General features: G+C 43.8%; 1 protein-coding gene across 5 annotated transcripts in view; it reads right to left on the reverse strand.

The window, feature by feature from the left end:
- Nucleotides 1-9959, reverse strand: part of UBAC2 (UBA domain containing 2) — a 103740-nt gene extending 93781 nt beyond the window's left edge. For 4 of the 5 annotated variants that reach the window (XM_080575942.1, XM_080575941.1, XM_080575940.1 and 1 more), the window contains exon 1: nt 9764-9959. In XM_080575942.1, the coding sequence (XP_080432068.1) occupies nt 9764-9794 (31 nt within the window). In that variant the 5' untranslated portion in view covers nt 9795-9959. Of the gene's footprint in view, nt 1-9317; nt 9549-9763 lie in introns of those variants that run through there. The other variant, XM_080575939.1, reaches the window with a different exon arrangement.
- Nucleotides 9960-19313: the final 9354 nt, after the last annotated feature.

The raw sequence follows: 19313 nt of genomic DNA on the forward strand, positions 1-19313 counted from the left end.
ACAGAAAACAAACAAAAAGGAGCCATTTTAGAGAAAAATCTCTTGCATTTAAAAAGTGACATGTTCAGACAAGTGATTGGAAAACAGTAGTGCATCGCTTCATTGTTTATCTGATCAATTTCCGTTGTAAATAAATAGGAAAAACGTGAACCCAAGGAAGTCTTCAGAGACATTAATGACAGTTAAATATTGATCGGGCATTTTGTCTTCAACATTCTCTTATGAAATTCATTGTCTGGCTACAATTAAACTAAATCTCTCTGTACCTATGGAGTTGATGTCCTCCTATGCAGCCCTCCTAGAGCTTAATAATGTTTCAGGAAATAAAACTATCTCCTTTTTTGCTAGCAAAACGCGCATGTAAAACTAGTTTAAACAAATACCTTTGTTTCCTTGGTATCAGGGATTCACTTTTACTCTAGAGCCTATGAATAAGGAACAACCTGAATAGATGTCCTGAGTAAATTTACTTTCTATTGGATCCACCATTCAACAAAACATTTTTAAGTTAATTTACGTGACATTCATCTTCCTTCCATTCAATCACTATAATTATTAGTAAAGAAATTAATAAAATCGGGACATTTGTGAAATCGATTTCTTTCCCTTTAACAGCATGACTTTGAACACTCAGAAGAACGCATGCAGACAACACGACACCTGCAATGCTCGTTTCCTAAAATCTGTCAAGTGGAATATCCACCACAAGTACACCCAGCAGTTCATCCTCAGCTGTTGGTGTAGCTGCTGCAACAGAACAGTCTTCCCCGGTAATTCAAGCCAATCCAAAAACTCTGAAATACTATTTCTTCTATGACTTTTGCCTTTTTCATACGTGCAACTTGAATCACGTTTCCTTCCTTCCCCAACATCCCAGCTACAGCACAGAACCTACTGATTTTTGGGCAGCTGCTTTTTTGCAGGGTATGATCACGAAACACGTAGCTCTGCTGTCATTACCCTTAGATAACAAAAGGAATAATATGATTACTTACAAGCAGGAGCTCAGGAAGAACAAAACTGCATTAGAAGTGTAAGACAGCAAACACTTAGCATGTATCCAGATAAACTATCATAAATGATTCAGATCTGTTGCATGTCGGAAGAGTGAACTGCTAGCAAGGAAGATCCTAACGGGCACCAAAGCCAAGATTTTAATCATGGCACAATCCTGCTGCCATCAAAAATAGGGTTGTTACTATGTAATTTAAGCGTGATCCTCATCCAAGTACTAACTGATGACCTCAGGAACTGCCACAGATGCCGTTAGCAGCTCACACCACCTCGAAGTCTTCAGTCTTCTGATACTCACCACGTGAAGAAAACATCTCTTCCCATGTGTGCTCTAGAATCTACCTGTATTTATAACCACTCTTTCAGACCCAGCCATACATCTGGGCTTATTATTTACAGACTCACCTTCCTTACTCCATTTAAACAATTAATGTATTTGACTTACTGTCCTTTTATAGAGATTGGGCAGAGACTTGGAACAACTCGGGCTGATGTTACTCTGCTAACCATAGGCTCTACTTTCAGGATTAGATATTCTCTCAAAGTCGTATTGGGGGGGCGGCAAGCCTGGTTATTTTTTGTAATGCAGGAAAATTATCCATCCTTCAATTTAGCCTCTTTCTTTGCATTTTCTTGCTCTCAAAAATAAGCTCTATAGTCTTTAGATGTCTTTTTTTTTTCCAATTATTCATTCACCTGATTTAGTTTAATGCTTAAAAAAAGTGTGAAGCCATCAGAGTACTGCAGAACACTTGGGGGGAAACAAGCTGGAGCTACCTCCAGCTGTGAAAGTTACTGTACACACAACACATTCGCTTGAAAACCAATGCTCTGTTAATTAATTTAACTTAGTTAATACTTCTTAATGTGAAAAGGTCAGCTTTTTAACCTGGATACAACAGGTATTTGAAAGCAACCCCTAAAGAGAACAGTAAGAGTAGTTACAGTGGCAGACATTTCTGAACCAAAGTTTGATAAAACTTGATGTTTTACTATTAAATATATTTACATTATTTCATGAGTTTAAATTTTTTATAAGAACTCATTAATCCTATCAAAATTTTCACCTAATGATCAAGTTACCAAAAAATAAACCAGACATGAAGCAAATCACAAGATTTCCCTCCACTTTATATTTCTATACAATGTTTATGTTTTTATTTAGATTTCATTGTAATTTCTGTATCATTAGATCATTGTTACATTACAGTTAATACACACTTACAATACTTTAGCGTATCAAATTCATTTCCAATTTGAATGTGTTCAAACACCACCAACAGAACCCAATCCAAAAGCGCAAACACCCGTTTTTGATACAATCCTCCTTTTAGCTTCCAGCTCAGACACTTTAAACCTTGTTATAGAGGAGAGGTATTTATTTTTTAAGCACGTCACCGAGTGAAAAGCCACAAAAGCAACTGAGCCATTAATGTGACAGTCACCCACAGGGAACATCACATGAGTAACGGAAACTTCTACTCTCAAGCTTCTCAAAATGTCATCGTGGTTGACAAGTTTATTCTTGTCCATTAAAATGAAGAACAGTAAACACTCTCGGATAAATAATGCAACTCCTGAAATGTTTTGTTTCCAGGTGTTTCAGGGTATAAGGCAGTGGTTTGCTTTACCACTCGATAGCACACAGATCCTTATTAAGGGCTATGTGAGGTCACCAGTGAGAGGGCAACACTCCTACAGTCAGGTATTTCGACATCCAAGTCCAGTGCCTTACCTAGAATGTAAAGGTAACGTTTAGAAAGCAAAATTCGGGTCTGATGGATCTGCAACACCATGCAGGATGAAGACGTGCACTGCCACCCACCTGGGTACCAGTGCCTACAGGCGGCACTAACACAAATGCGCACAAGGAGAAAAAAAACACAGTGCCTCCATGCCATGGGAAGGACGTACAACGAAAGGATAAACTCATTTTGACCCCAAAGAGTTAAAATGCATCAAGTGTTATCTTCAAAGACCTTGGAATACGTTTGCAGTCCTAAAGCACCTCTTAAGCGATGATTTGCCCAAGCAACAGGCAATCATAGCGCTGTTGCTGCAACATACATCCTGAGATCTCGTCTAAGAGAAGGACCTAGAAACCCCCCCCTGCAGCTCCACCTTCCACCCCTGCACTTACTACAATGCCCCCAAATTCTCTCCTTCCACAGCCTACAACCTTCTTGACTGCCAGCTCCACTTTCAAAGGACAGAGTTAAGGAATCGATGTGTCCGTCCGACACACGCAGAGGGGGGTGGCTGATGGCACAACTGCAAACGTTGTTGCAGCTTCAGAAGCCACCATTGCATCAACGAGAAGAATATGCAAGCTGTGGTAGGAGCAACAGCTACAGGTTTTGACATGACTTCCTGCTCCCTGCCTGCTCAGCACTCACAGGTGATGAGAAGCAGCAGAGGAGAATACCAAATGGGGCAGCAACGCTAGGCTACTGCTTCACAAGGGCTTTTCGGGGAACAACCTCGCCCCTTGGATTGCTATTCTGGGCCTGAGACTCAGGTGTTGACTTGTGAGAGGACCTTGCTGCCAACACCAGCTGATGAGCAGTGGCTGCAGAAGCTCAAATTAGCTCAGGACATTTTCCTGGGGATCCCTAGTGAACATACCTCAGGGCTGCAGAAGAAACATGCCATGTAGCAGCAGCCACACCGCTTTCACACAGACAAATAAACTACTAGGGGCTAAAATAATGGCATGAAATGTGCACGAACTATCTTTCAATGCTGATACATGAGATCTGACAGCCTTTAATCAATAACTGATGAACGCCTGAATGCACAATACTCCCCAAATCAAATGAACTGAGAGAATTTGGGCACTGGCACAGGCTGCCCAGAGAAGCTGTGGATGCCCCATCCCTGGAGGTGCTCAAGGCCAGGCTGGATGGGGCTTTGGGCAGCCTGGTCTGGTGGGAGGTGTCCCTGCCCATGGCACGGGGCTGGAACTGGGTGGTCTTTAAGGTCCCTTCCAACCCAAACCATTCTGTGTTTCTATGGTTCTGTATTCTGTTGTTTTTCCTTCATTCAGCTGTCGTGCAGATATTCACCTATTGTATTCCAAGATCTGGCCAAGAAGCTGCAGGGGGTTCACTTGCCTGAAGAGACACTTCAAAATGGTTGGAGTTTTCAAGGACTCTTGCCTGTTTGTTTTTTTTTTTTTCCCTTCAGATGCAAGTTTGCTAGCACATCAAAACAGAAATACCATTAGCAGCATAAACACTTCCTTTTGAATGCATGGAAACCTTGCTTATCCTTTATTGTAATGGCTGATGAAACCCACCATCAACTACTCATATCTGAAAACAAGTTTTCTCAGTCCTTCCTAGACACCATGTGCTTTCGTGAGAGTGGAGCAATCTTACCAGATCAGAGGAGTAAAGCCTGTCTTCACTGTAACCACACACCGAGTCCTGAACAGTAGCTGAGGGCAAATCAGAGCACGCTATGGAGGGAGGACAAGAAGAGACACTAACGCATGTAATACTGTTTGAGGAATGTGGGAGATGCCATAAGGCTGCACACCAGCTGTAAGGATGGAACTTCACCACGTGATGGTTTCTCAGAGTTTGGTTGATCCAGTTTAAGTATTTTTCCAGTACCTCATCCTTTGGGAAAAAAGAATGCAATACCAGAGGACCCTGCAAAAATACTGAAGTTACTGCTGCCTGGAAGTATTACATGACGGAATGAAACGCTTTTCTGGGTCAGGACAGCAACTCTTGCGCCTGGTCGAGACGCAGAGCACAGACACAGGAAGGGGATGCTGTGTTCAGGCTGCCACTTCACAGCGTACTCTGGTGGCCAATCTTCCTGATGCCTGCAAGTGAACACAGCAGTAAGAGTGTCACTGCAGGGATGACTTCTCATCCAAAGCTTATAAACTTAATGCAGAGGTTGTGGGGTGAGTCCCGTTAGTACATACACTTAACAGAACAAGAGAAATCTACCCTACACTCCTGGCCAAGGCTTAAAGGTCCCCAAAACCAAAAGATTTCAGTCTTGCAGAGGAAACATACTAGGCAGGAAGAAAGTCAGTAAAGAAACCAACTGTGATCATGTTGAAATCTATTATGACAAATCTGTTATGACAAGATGCAGGTAAGACTGTAATCAAACCAGTTACCTACACATCTGCTGCTTAAGTAGCTGCTGGCTGTATCCTAGGTCACAAACTACAACAGCTAAGAAAAGAAAAAAAAAAGAAGAAAAAAAGAAAACTGTGGTTTTTAAAAGGAACGTTTGAAAAAAATAGAAAGTGAAACAGGTTGAAGTTAACCAAAACATTCATCTAGTTGAGCAGCCTCCTCTTCCTCCCACCCACAGAGCATATTACCATACTACTATTAGTATATGTTGTCGGAAATGTCAGGTATGGCTACACCACAACACTGCAGAGATCCCCAAGCGAGCTTGACACGAGCTAGCTGTGCACCAGAAGTAGAACAGCCACATTTTTGCGGCGTGCAGCGACTGGCTCATTGAACTCGTGTGGCTGCACCGTTCCCAGGACTCGAGCTAGCGTTTCGAACCACGTCGCGCTGTAGCAGGCTGATCTACAAGCTCATCTGCTTTCCCAGACAGTATTGTACCGCCTAATACTGTTATGCATGCAAGCCTGATACATTCAATACGTAGGCTGCCCAGGGAAGTGGCTGAGTCACCATCCCTGGAGGTCTTTAAAAGACGTTTAGATGTAGAGCTTAGTGATACGGTTTAGTGGAGGACTTGTTAGTGTTAGGTCAGAGGTTGGACTGGGTGACCTGGGAGGTCTCTTCCGACCTAGGTGATTCTGTGATTCTGCGATACATTCTTCCTTCAGCCATACCACAGAGCACCAACTGATGTCCCTGCATTATTTCCCTAATGCCTGCACACAACACACTTCAATCCCGCAGGTTACGCAAGCAGAGGAGCATGACATTGCGTTCATGCCTTGGGGATACTCAGCAAACTGTCAGCATTGCACCACGAGGTTCACAGGGAGGTAAAAGCATACGTTGCGTTATTTGTCTTCCCAGGGCATGCCGGTTCCTTCAATATTTCAGATAGCCAGAACAGTTTCCCCTAATGAGGGCAAACAGTCCTTGTCCCTTTAAGTGGTGCTCTCCATAGTTTCCCAATTTCCATCCCTCGTAGCTGTAGCACGCACCAGTTATGTCTATTTTTACAACTCCTCAACCAAAATTGTGTGTGTAGGTGTTATCGGCTCCCAGCGCAGTCATCTGCTGTACCCGATACTGCCTGTTAGGAATTCGGCAAATCAGCCCCAGCAAAGGACCTACTTGTCTGAACTGGCTCGCCTGCGTCCAGGGCTGGACCAGCTGCTTGCTGGAAGGTCTCTTTTGTGCCGTTTTTCAAGAACCCCTCTATCTACACACGTGACTTTAAAGGGCACTGAACTAGGATATAAAATACTAGAGAGACACTTTAAAAAGAGCTCAACCACACTGCTCAAAATCACGAGACATTTTCTTAAAAAGCACACGGACGGGGTCAAGGACTTCACTACACAGCTCCAGTTGCTGAAGCGTTATTACGAGAAAGCCTAATTTCATCACAAGTGGTCAAGCTTGAAACTGAATCCGAATCTGTGATGAAGTACTTACAAGTTCTGAATGTTCTTTGGATGCTGACAACATCGTTCACCTCCCTGAACTCTGGAGCCAGGATGTGAAAGGAACTTTTCTGCACTGCCACTGACCATAGCGTAGCATCTGCCAGCACCCGTAGTACAGAGACCATCCTCAGTTACCTCAAGGCAAGTCATACAGAAATAGTCTGCAAAATATTGCTTACTCAGCACAGCAGCGGTACTTCAGCAGAAATAAAATTTGGCCACCAACCATGAGGAGATCCATGTAACTGAAAGAACTATTTTCTCTATCCATGGCTAGATCTAGATATGTTTTTTAGGACAGCTTTAACAACAGACTCTAAATAATGCAACAACTGCCTTACCCTGAATGAGGAACAAAATAACCAGGACATCTATAGCATGTACGTGGACTTCAGAAAAGCTTAGGTGAACTAAATGTGCTCTGTTAAGTCAATAGTGGTCTGTCCAGGCCACCTTATGATAAAAAATCCAAAATGCATTCAGATTAAACGAGCCTGGCAGTATTGGTCTAGAAATTTGGAAATGCAGCTGCTCAGTAGTCTGCACATGCAGATACAAAACTGAATTCCTTTTACTGATGAAATCAAAATACTCGAGTTTTTTTATTTACTCACTAGCACTCAAGGTCTTGTCCATGCATGCAGCCAAAGATTTTCCTCCAGAAATGTTAAACTGTGATAAAAGGAAGCTACGCTGTCTTCCTCATGTTTCCTACAATCCGTACACCAGTGCACTGCTCAGTAGCATCAGTCTACCAAAGTTCAGTCATCTCTTCTGCCACATTTTGTCATATTACTTTTGGAATATTAAACAATAAATTCATTCTAACAAGCATATAAACTTTTTATTTGATTTATAAGCTACCTTCTCTTAAGCACCCAAGTTACCATGCCTGGGACGTAACAAAAGACAGAATGAACTGTAAGAAGAACCCAAGGTCCACTGATTTCTACAGCAAGAGGAATAATGGATGGTAAAAAATGCCTCCTCACCCAAAACTTGATGCTCTAATCAAATCATTCTACACAACGAGAGCGAAAACTAAGGCCAGTTTAAACTCTTTCTTAGCAAGCAGCTTCAAAATACCTTAATCACATCAGACTCTCCCTATTGTTGAAAAGTTTTGTTTTCATCCAAACATCAAGAGATGAGACAGGCAGCCTAGAAACACCGGAAGACAGGATGCAAGAAAGAGAAAAGGGTCTAATGGAGCATCAGCCAAAAGGAGAAAAGCTTCAAGGGACACTGATCATGAATTCGATCTATGCAGCGCACTGAATACAATGTCAGGATTCTTGAGTTATTTCTCTCATTTAGACCTCTAATGACAACACAGACTATTAAATTAACCTTTGCACTGTTTCCACAACCTGCTGTAGTCACCCTTCGTTTTGGTTTATTCTAAAATTAGCAAAAGAAATAATAAACAAAGAATTCAAAGAGCATGGATAACAACATCCTAGTCCAAGATTTTATTAACCTTCCTCAGATCATTATTACCAGATGGAGTAAAAGGTTTAAAACGAGCTGCAATTGCTGTCGCTAAGACTTACTGGTTACTCTCCTATCTCTTTCAGGAGAGGATTAAATGCAATTTCAAGAATTAATTAACCATAAAAATGTAAAAGAACCAAGAGACTTCAAATGAGTTAAATAAGTAGTTGCATTCCAATAAGAAGTTTTAAAATCAGTGATATTTTTTATAAAGGTGATTGGGCCAAACCACTACAGACTTGCTTCTAGAAAACTGTTTCTGGCACCCTTGTTAGAACACTTTGCAACAGAAGCTCACTAGGAATTGCATTTCCAAAACCTAGTAGAGCTCTGGGGTCATTTGTTGTTTGTTTTGATACTGCTAAAGATGGGAACTCTGCAGGAAGGAGTGAAAACAAGACAATGGTGACAAAAAGAATAGTCACCTCTGGTATTTTTACCTCCGCATATATGTCAGAGGATGCTAAAACCCCTACTCTGCCAGAAATACAATCAACAAGTAGGTCACTTTTGAAAATGACCTAAGATACACATGGCTATAAAAAAAGCTTTGTATTACTAAGTTTTACTACACTGCATTATTATATGGCTTGAACCAAGCTTTGTAGGTGTTAAAAAGCCTGTCAGAGGTGGCACAGTGGGCTGCGGGAGCCTTCAGTCTGACCCGGCACCATTATTCTTATCGCTGTCAATTCAGGCGTCTGGTTATTTTATCCAGGGTCTCTGACACAGGCTCGTTCACCTACTCACTGCCCCAGCAAACGTTCGTCAGTGCCCTTCTGCACGAGGTCACTGCTCTCGAGACCCAGCTGGCAGAAGAGGACGCACGCACGTGTGCTCCCCTGGTGCCACGTTAGGCAGCGGGGCTTGCACCCACCTTCATCACCCATCCCGACACAGCTCCCAGCCACACACTTGCGCTGGGAAGGCGGAAACAAGAATCCGAGGGCACAGGGACGTCTTGAACCGTCACCGCTGTGCACCAGGTGAGCATATGTCACTGTTACCTAAATCCACGCCTCTACCGGAGTTTGTCGGTATAGCTATACCAGCAAGTTATTGTCAAAATTACTTTAAGTCAGTCAATAGGCGAGCTGACTGGCTTAAAGTTCATTAAGAGCGTACACTGTACCGGTTTCCCCGTAGGGAAAAAAGAAGAGGGTGAACCATTTACTTTGTACGAGCAGCATGGCACCTCCTCCGGGCTTTTCTCCTAGCACAGATGTTTTCTTACGACCGCAATTTTCCACTCATCCTTCCGATGTTCCTATCCTGGAAAAATCTTTAAATACTGACTGCGACTTTCCACGCATCCAGCCAGCCAGGGATACTTTTCCCCGCACACTCTTTCTCGCAGAACGACACACGGCCTCATGCCACCAAAAGGCTGTACCCACGGTACCTGCCACCGGGGAGAAAAATAAATCGGAATAAATCAGAAGCTGAGAACCAGCCGGGGCGTTACCGGACCCATGTGCAAAACCCGGCGCCCTCCGAGCCCCTTCCCCGGTGCCACCGGGGGGCGCCGGGGTCCCGCCCGGCAGCACGGCCCCAGCCCGGCCCCGTCCCTCCGCGGGGAGCCAGCGCCAGCGCCGCCGCCCCCCCCGTGCCGGTACTCACAGAGCCCGTTGGAGCCGGTGCTGGAGAACATGGCGGCGGCCCGGCCCGGCCCGGCCCGGCCCCGGCGGCACCCCGCAGGCCGGGCAGAGCCCGCGGAGCCGCGGCCGGCCCCGGGACGCGCGGCTAAGGCGGCCGCGAGGGGACAAACGCCGCCGACAGCGAGCGGCCGGCGCCCCCTGTCGGGACCGCCGGGAGGGAGAGGAGGAGGAGGAGGCGGGGTGGTGGGGGAAGGCGTCCCCTGGTGAGGCGGGGGAGCTGTCGTGTGTGGGCATCTGGGGTGTTTGCACGGCCGGGAGGCGGGCACTGAGATGGCTTGGGTGTGCCCCTCATGGCCACAGGAAGCTGGGACGGCGATTGATCTAGTTTGTTACACGGGCATGGTGTGCAGAACGGTCTGGGGTGGAGGAGACATTAAGGACCACCCAGCTCCACCCCCCTGCCATGGGCAGGGACACCTCCCACCAGACCAGGCTGCCCAAAGCCCCATCCAGCCTGGCCTTGAACACCTCCAGGGATGGGGCATCCACAGCTTCTCTGGGCAGCCTGTGCCAGGGCCTCACCGCCCTCAGAGTAGAATCACGGAACCATTAAGGTTGGAGGAGACCTTCAAGACCACCTGGTCCAACCATCCCCCTACCACCAATGTCACCCACTGAACCATGTCCCCAAGCACCACGTCCAACCTCTCCTTGAACACCCCGAGGGACGGTGACGCCACCACCTCCCTGGGCAACCCGTCCCAGTGCCTGACTGCTCTTTCTGAGAAGAAATGTCTCCTCATTTCCAACCTGAACCTCCCCTGGCGCAACTTGAGGCCATTCCCTCTAGTCCTATCACTAGTTACCTGCGAGAAGAGGCTGACCCCCAGCTCCCCACACCTTCCTTTCAGGTAGTTGCAGAGAGCAATGAGGTCTCCCCTGAGCCTCCTCTTCTCCAGACCAAACAACCCCAGTTCCCTCAGCCGCTCCTCACAGGACTTGTGCTCCAGGCCCTTCACCAGCTTCGTAGCCCTTCTCTGGACAGGCTCCAGTGCCTCAGTGTCCTTCTTGGGCCCAATTAAAAGAAGTGTAAAGAATTTCCTCCTTATATCTATTCTAAACCTACCCTTTTCCGGTTTAAAGCCAACCACCCTTGTCCTATTACTACACTCCCTGACAAAGAGTCCCTCCCCAGCTTTCCTGTAGCCCCCTTTAGGTACTGGGAGGCCTCTATAAGGTCTCCACAGAGCCTTTTCTTCTCCAGGCTGAACAACCCCAAATCCCTCAGCCTGTCTTTGTAGGAGAGGTGCTCCAGCCCTCTGAGCATCCTCGTGGCCCTCCTCTGGACTCACTCCAACAGGTCCATGTCCTTCCTGTGCTGCCAGCCCCAGAGCTTCACCCCCTTATCTATATATCTTCCATTTTGTGAAAGGGGGATGTACGGTAACCAAACCAGGCCAAATACATTATTTTAATCAAGCTGCGGCACAGAAGCAGACAGATTCACAAGGCATGTGTGCAGGCCAGACCACAAGCTGCAGCTGGGGACGCCTCGAGGCCGCAGCAGAAGGCCACCCTGTTTGCATGGGGCTTGAGGGGCAGCTACTTGTCACTGGTCTCGTCAGAGTGCACAGCCAGCACTCAGGCATTGCAGGCGTGGGGAAGGTCAGGTAGAGCTATACAGATATAAAACATGTTAGTCCAGGTATATAGTATGTAATTACTGTCATCTTTCTAAAGATGATTTAAAATTGAAATCTGTAATTACTTTGAGAACGCCTGACTCCTTACCCTTTGGAAAATTATGACACCTGAGGGGAGAACTGGCTCACCCAACTTTGAGAGTCCACAATGTAAGAGTCTACACAGGAGCCATGTGTAAATGCTCATTAGAGCTAATGGAGGTGTAGTCCGTACATTCAGTGGAGACTAGCAAGCTTTTCAGATGAGGTTTATTTTGGGATGAGAAGAATTGCTCCCTAGAGTCCAGCAACTCTTGAACAGATGGCCTCTAGCTGTACCAGTATGTTAGAAACCTAGCTCATACATAGGTATCAACATTTAAGATGGGGTGAGCCAAAATCCACCTCTGATTTCATTCAAATTTGGTATAATATGGCTGAAATTATTGGGGCACTAAATTTCAGTGACATTTTCAAGTCCATATAGAAATCAGAGTTTACTGAAGTAAATCATACTAGGCATCTAAAGGGTGATGATGCTCTGCTCTGCTTGTGTCACAGATGCGAGTGTCAGGAAGAACCAGGATGATGTTTGTGCATTCAGCAGAACTGGGAGCCTGAAAGTCCCATTTAGCACACTGAGCTGTGAGCCTCAGCTTTGAAGATTTCCCATGATTTATGTTCCCACAAGGTAATCATATTAGAGAGATTCTTCTCTGCAACATTCTGCACTAGTATTAGATGGAAGTCAGAACCATTGAACATCCAAGAGAGTTAAGCATGTATTTTGCTGAATAAGGATGCATTTGGGCAAATACTTAATTGCTATTTTGAAAGCAGCTCTTTGGACTTGTTATCATTGACAGGTACAACAAAACTGAATGAGTAGCAGTAGCTGGCAAGCTTCTCCAAACAACATACTAAAATATGTATATGCAGATTTGTCAATACTGCTGGGATATTGGAAGCTGGCTCTGGATTTATTTGCCACTATTTTATGTAAGTCTGCAAACATATTACTGAATCTATAAAATATCCAAAGATCTAACATCTAATATCCCTGTTTCAAAGAAGATTTATTAAGTCAGTTTGTCTCAGATTAGATCAGATGAGATCCACTGTGTGTTTTTGGGAAAACTACATACCCAGTGCTAATAATTACACTTTCACATTCTGATTGAACAGTAAAGGAAATGCAGTTTTTGTCTTCAGACACAGTGGCAACCAGAGACTTCATTAAAGGAGAGAGCTATTTACCCCAACCTCAGCAGTGCCAGCTGATAGCTTGTCATAAGAATTATGAAAATGATTTGCATTATTTAAACAGAAAGCGTTGTCCACTCTGGAGTTAAATGAAATCGTCCATCTTCATGTTTGCCTTGGAACATATCCCAGAATAGGAAAGCTAGCACTTATCTGCTAATCTACTTAGAACAAGCTTAGAAGGCTTTGACACTGCTCAAATGTCAGCTTAAATATCTGCATTTGTTTATTACATTTAGTTAGTGGGGTCAATTAGGTATGTTCAAAAGAAACTTATTTAATGTTCCTACTCAAAGAAAAAAATCTCAAGAGACTGGAATTTATATTTCTAACTGTTTTCTAATGTGGTTAGCTTGCTTTTTTCTCTGAACTTGCAGTGTTTTTGAACCAACTCTTAATTACTAATTAATCTCTAAGAGTCAGATGCTCCCCTGCCATAAAGAATGAAGGATAGCAGCAGAGCAAAACAGGATGGAAATGTAACACCTCACTGAGGAATTTGCTGCCTTGACTCAGTGCTATCAGGACTCTGTAGGTTCATGGGTGATGGTCCGTGTCTCCTTGATGTCTGCGGTTTTCTGTGGCAGTCATAGTAGCACATGCAGCTACTACAACTACCGGAAATATTAGCAGATACCTGGAAGTAAACTAATGTTAACCTTAATGATTTCAGTAACTTCTTCTTACAGTTTCCAACCCTTGTATTCAGCTGCAGAAGAATGTAAAGAAGAAAGCTGTGCACCATACCTGTAGGGGAGACTTGTGTGGCAGCACAGCTTGCTGATAGCAGCTTGCATGAGAAGACGAGGAAGGGCAGAAGGCAGAGAGATTCACCGGGCTGAAATCAGACTGATTGGTCCTGTGCCTTTCCAAGATTAGAAAATTTCTCTCCCTCAGAAGTGAACAGTGCTTTGTAGTGCAGCAGATCTGTTGTCCTCTTGAACTGTAGTGGGTTCATCATATTACACTGTTGGTTTGTTCTATTGTTTGTTTGTTTGTTTTACAATAGGTAGAAGATACAGAACATTTCCTCGATGAGTTCTTTCCATGTAGAGTTGGTAGGCTTAGAATTAGTGTGAAGAGACTGGGAATGGCTAGAGAAGGAACTTTTAGATATTTCTTGAGGAGTGTGCAAAGTAAAGGAAAGAAATCCAGTAGAAAAAAATAGCAAGAATATTATTTTTTTTCTCTGATTTTGTCAATTGATTTTGCATCACACTATTATGAAAAATTTAAAGAGCACTCAAATATTTTCCGCTTGTTATGGATTTAGTTATTTCAGTAAGATGATTTACAAAACTTCAAACACAGTGTTAAAACTGAGCTCCATATCAGTGTCTAGTTATAGTAATACATGCGTAACTGTTGCTTCAATAACTCAAACACAATTCAAACATCAACATCTTGTTTTTCAGCCAGAACCCCAGAATAGGAGGCAGTCACAGTACAGAGCATTTATGCGACTGGCTTACCTGGAGCTGAGACAAGTCACCAGCTGGTGGCCGCCAGCAGCCACAGCTTCCTGCTCCTTGCATTGCTCACCTCCATCTGCAGCCAGGGCCTTTTCATGTCTCCTTCATTGCTAGGTCCCGCTCAGCCTTAACCACCTTAACCACCAATTATCCCTATTTTGTCTCAGCAAATGACCAGGAATGTGCTGCATCTGCTCCCTTCTAGATTTATGATATGCCCTCTAAACGTGGATGAAACAACAGTGGTGCAGTACATCCTGCAGCAATGCATGCAGGAAGCACAAGAAAAATAGTTTGAGAACAAGCGCTTAATTGGACTTGTGGGCGCAACCTTGCTTTCTTCCTCACATTTTATCTTTGTGGGCTGAACGTACACACTGACAGTTTTACACCAAGTCTTAACCATCACTTTTAGTTTAGTAGTTGGTCATGCGATTCCTAAGCACCGAAACTTCACACACACAGGTATTGGCATCTCTGTGTTAAGTGGCAGCACCAAGCATCTGATCAGAGAGTTTTGTCTTTGAACACCAGTAAAACACTCCCTCAAATATGTCATCCTTACATTCCCTGTCACAGGAACCAGGCTTCTTATTTCAAAGAAGGCTGCAATCCTGCAAAACACAAGAGCATATGGCAGCATAACAAGGAACCAGATCCTAATGCAAACATCTTAGAAAAAAAAATAGGCAAATTGATTCTGGTGTTTCTTAATTTTTGACTTTGATCTCAGCTTTTGTTTAATATTCCATATTAGTGTTTTACTTGACTTAGGTGAGACTTAATTCTTGCAAGTATTACAAATACACTCTTCCGACTGCCCTTGGCTGAGCAGCTGTCACTGGATTTTAGCTCATTCAGCTGAAGGGCATTAATTTACCACAAGGAAAACTGGAAAAGATCAGTAAGCATCAATGAAATGATGAGATTTAAGTGTAGTGCATAGGAGACCCAATTAAGGAATTTATTAGAAGAGCAAATTATCATGTATAGCACTCTATAGCATAAATAATATTATGTATAGCAACATACTTTGCATGTCTGTACCCTTTCATGCACACTAGAGATCATGCACTAGTCATCTTTATCAGATTGAATTTATGTCAAATATTACCTTTGTGATCTGGAGTACATGCTAAATTACCCAAGACAACTAACTCTCAGTGATAGCAAAAAATAGAAGCCTTTAATATGCATAAAACAACTTACGTTGCTGCCTGCTGGTGTGGCTGTGTTGAAACTGAATGTTAGGAAAACTAGATTAAAAAAAAAAAAAGGCTATTTAATGGATCTTTTTTCCTCCCTGATACCCATCAATATTTCCCAGACACCCTCCTCTTGCTCCACATCCATATGCACTTATCACATTCTGTGTATCTCCCCACGGTGTAAAGGTTATTAAACTCCCATGTTTACACTCAGAGGCAAATCTGTGTTTAAGGGAAGACGTGGCCACCCACATCATGATGTTATCAGGCTGGTAGCATAACTCTACTAATGGATTCAAAGGAATGATAAAGCCTTAAGAAGTTCTTCTCCCCAGTATCATTACTTTGTCTGTATTTATTCCAGCTGGCACATGAAGAAATAGTACATTCTTTTTTTCTCACAACTGTAATTACCTATAGCAAAGGAAGTTTGTGTTCATGTAATTTTACTGAAATACAATGATCCCTTAGAAGAGCTCGTACAAAGTTAAAGAATGTTCACCCCAGAAATGTACTTGCATGATACTTACAGTAGAAGTCAGTATGCCTCCAGGAAACAGACATTCACAAGTTTCTTTTTTCTCTAAAAATGTTAATAATGGACAAGTGTGATGCAAAAAAAATTGTATTGTATAAAAGTATAAAATTTTGCCCAGCTAGAGCCTTTAAATTGCAATCAATCAGAAAAATAATAATAATAATAGTCAGAAAAAAAAATAAACTGTTCTTCTTGAAAGATGAACTGTTGTAAGAAAAATCAGTGTACTGATAAATCCAATTTAAATTCAGCAAAGTTATTAGAAACACAAGAAATATGGTTTATTACAATTATTCTTGCTGCTATGTTATATACTTATTCCAACGTGGGGTGTTTTCTGTTTCCTGCTACTAACGCCATCGTGCTAGTGAGATGTCTGACACAGGATTACCTCTGCTATAACCCCAAATATAGGAGCAATTGAACGCAAGAGCCAGACCGAGCTGGGGTGTCACCACCGAGAGCTCCGTTCGTGAGGCCGCTTGCAGCAGACATCACCAGCCGGGGCCAAGCAATCTTTCCTGGCGTGACGGTGATTTCCTTGGCCTGCAACCAGCACGCTGCCATTTTGGGCTTTTTCTCTTCCAACCGAGGCCTCTCCCCACACCACGAGGGGGAGATGATGCTATTTTCCAGTTACCAGGCGTGCACACACGCAAAAGTAAAGGCGGTTTTACACTAAGCCACCAGGAAAGAATTCAGCGGGATGTTAAACCGGAGAAACAAGTGCTGAAATTTCAAGCCGTCATAATTTTGGAAGTAAAACCCCAAACGTCTGGGTAATGAAGCTTCCCAGACGTGTTTGTGAGCTGCCTGCAGCCTTGCCCGAAGAGCCTTGATTTCACGTCTCGGCTCCCGGCTGGGCCCAGAGGAGTGACTCAGAGATGCTCGCTCGTCAGCACCAAATGGAAAGACGGCAGTCGGAAATTGATAGGGGGAGGAGGAATTAGAAAGCCTCGCCTGAAAGGGAGCACAAAACCCAACATTCATCTTCACTACGATGACACACATCTGTTGTGGCTCTCGCAGCAGAGGGGACGGCAGCTCTGGGGAGCGGGACAGAGCCTGAGCGAGGGCTCACCTGCTGGGACGCTGATCCGACAGCTGCACGACCGCTTGCAATAATGCATTTTTTGCACCATAATCAAGCTAAGAAGTCATGATCGGATACAAAATCAGCTCATATTAACACTCAGGTTTATTGTCTTGTTTAGTCCCTGCTGTAAACTTAAATAGCAAGCTTCTCAAGTAGAAGAAAAATAAAACTGCAAAGTCAATATTTGTAGATACACAGCAGGCATTTGCTGCAGCATTTCTTCAGCAAGAACATGTTTGGTCCATGACTATATATACCAGTTAGTATACATTTACAAATCATGTCATATAGGTGACAAAAAGAAAGTATTGGTACAAAGACTGGTTTAATTCAAGAATGCCATACAAGACACTTACTTGGTTAATTTTATATGTGAGAGCATACTGAGAAGAAAGTGCTTTCAGTCCTTTTCCTATGTCTTTGATTCCAAACTTCAGCGCAGCTTAGTCCTTCCACAATTGCGTGGGTGGGGGCTCAATAACATGATTTGAACCTATTATCCAGTCAGTGTGAGTGAGCACCTGTGTGTTTGTGTATGCGGGAAGAGCAGCTTGTGGGCTGAACTCAGCATCAGTGCTCTTGCTGACAACGTGTAGATTTGTGTGCAAAAAGTAAGCCTTTGCTTCCTAGGCTGTACTTCGATGTCATACAAAACCCAGAAAATGTGCTTACTTGTAGGTAAACTGCTTTCACCTCTAGGAGTCACAACATGGAAAGATGAACAGTATGTCCAGGAAAAGCACCAATTTGGAGCAAATCCCATGGGAATTTGGGGCTTAATACTCAAGAACCTGCATTTTATGCAACATTTAGGATGTGTCAGTAAATTACTCTTTAAAATGGGGAAAAAAATGCAGCAAAAGCCAACGCGTCTGGTACATTTTATAGCCTGAGTCAAAGCCCTCTGAATTCAACAGAAAGGGTCCCGTTGGTTTCAGTGGAGTTTGGAGATGAATGGTGCACTTTGAACTTTAAAACTGCAGCTAGTGCAAGGCTGAGCTGAGGCAGATGGAAAGTGCTTGTTATAGTTGGGATGATTCACGGCACAGATGGGCTGTGCAGCATTTTGGGTTTGTTTTGAAACAGGAGCGGGAGGATGCATAGTTAACATGAAGTGGGAGGCTGTGTTTGTTATGCGCGTATGGTAATGGCACGGAAGAAGATATTAAATCGAGAGGAAAAAAAAGAGAGAGAAGGGAGTGGTCATAAGAGAAGGCTGAGTGGAATGCGAGGAATTAGCACGGGGTGGAGCAAGAGATGAGGGGAAAAACAGAGGCACAGTTGGAGTTACACAACTTGTCAGGTCTTAAATGTGCTACTGACGGAAGAAGAGCCCATAAAAAGCTCCGGGGACGAGACACGGCAAAGGTGGTTGACAAAAATGATAACACCAGTGGGATCGAACCCAGGTGGTGTGTGCACAGCGGAATGATGACTTAAAAAAAAAAAAAAGAGGAAATGAGGTAAAAACAAATAGTGAAAGAAGAGTTGGTGAGTTATCCTGAAGAATTCCAGCCGCCTTATATGTTGTATCCTTAGACCCTTCTTCTGTAAGTTCAAGCAAGTTTCTTCTGATCTGTATTACCTAGCTAGGCTGTCCTGTATCACAAGTACCCTTGTGCTCCACAAAGGTTATGAAGATGCACGTCTGAAAATCCCGGCGTTACAGGACCTGCCAAGTTTGTGCGTGTGTGTGTGGGCATCACGTGCCCAAACTCCACGTGCCCACGTGCTCCAATTATATGCAGATAAGTAGCTTTTATTGGGGAGTGTTTGTCAATAAACATTGTGTGTGTGCACGTACATCACTGCAACCCTCCCAAGCCATGGTTGATGACTCACAATCTGTGAGCTAAACCAAGGAGGTGTTTGGAGGTCACGGCACTGCTCTGGCAAAAAGAAAAAAGAGTTTTAGGAAATTAATTTTTCTAGTATTGGTGCTTGCGTTGTAGCAAGTGCTTAATGGACATCTGGACTGATCATCAAACGGCTGTTCCGTAGTAATCAGAAGTAATGACACGTGCAGAAAAGGCACATCAGCAGCTTCAGCCTAATGGAATGAGCCCCTACCTGATACAAGCAGAAAATGGGAAGAGATCTAATTGTGCAGCTAGAACAAATTCTAATATAATTCAAAGCTCATTTGTGTAGGCTTTGAACTGGAAGTTGATGACTCATCAGTGTTTTGGCGATTGCTAATAGCAATGTGAAAGAAGTAGCAAAGTTCTTTGCAAATAAAGGCTAATGCTTTCTAAATACGCATAGGATGCAACCTCTCTTCTGCCTTCTCTGAAAGAAGCTCCAGGAAGAAAA

Source organism: Anser brachyrhynchus, assembly GCF_964034855.1.
Source record: "Anser brachyrhynchus genome assembly, chromosome: 1".
NCBI lineage: Eukaryota > Metazoa > Chordata > Aves > Anseriformes > Anatidae > Anser > Anser brachyrhynchus.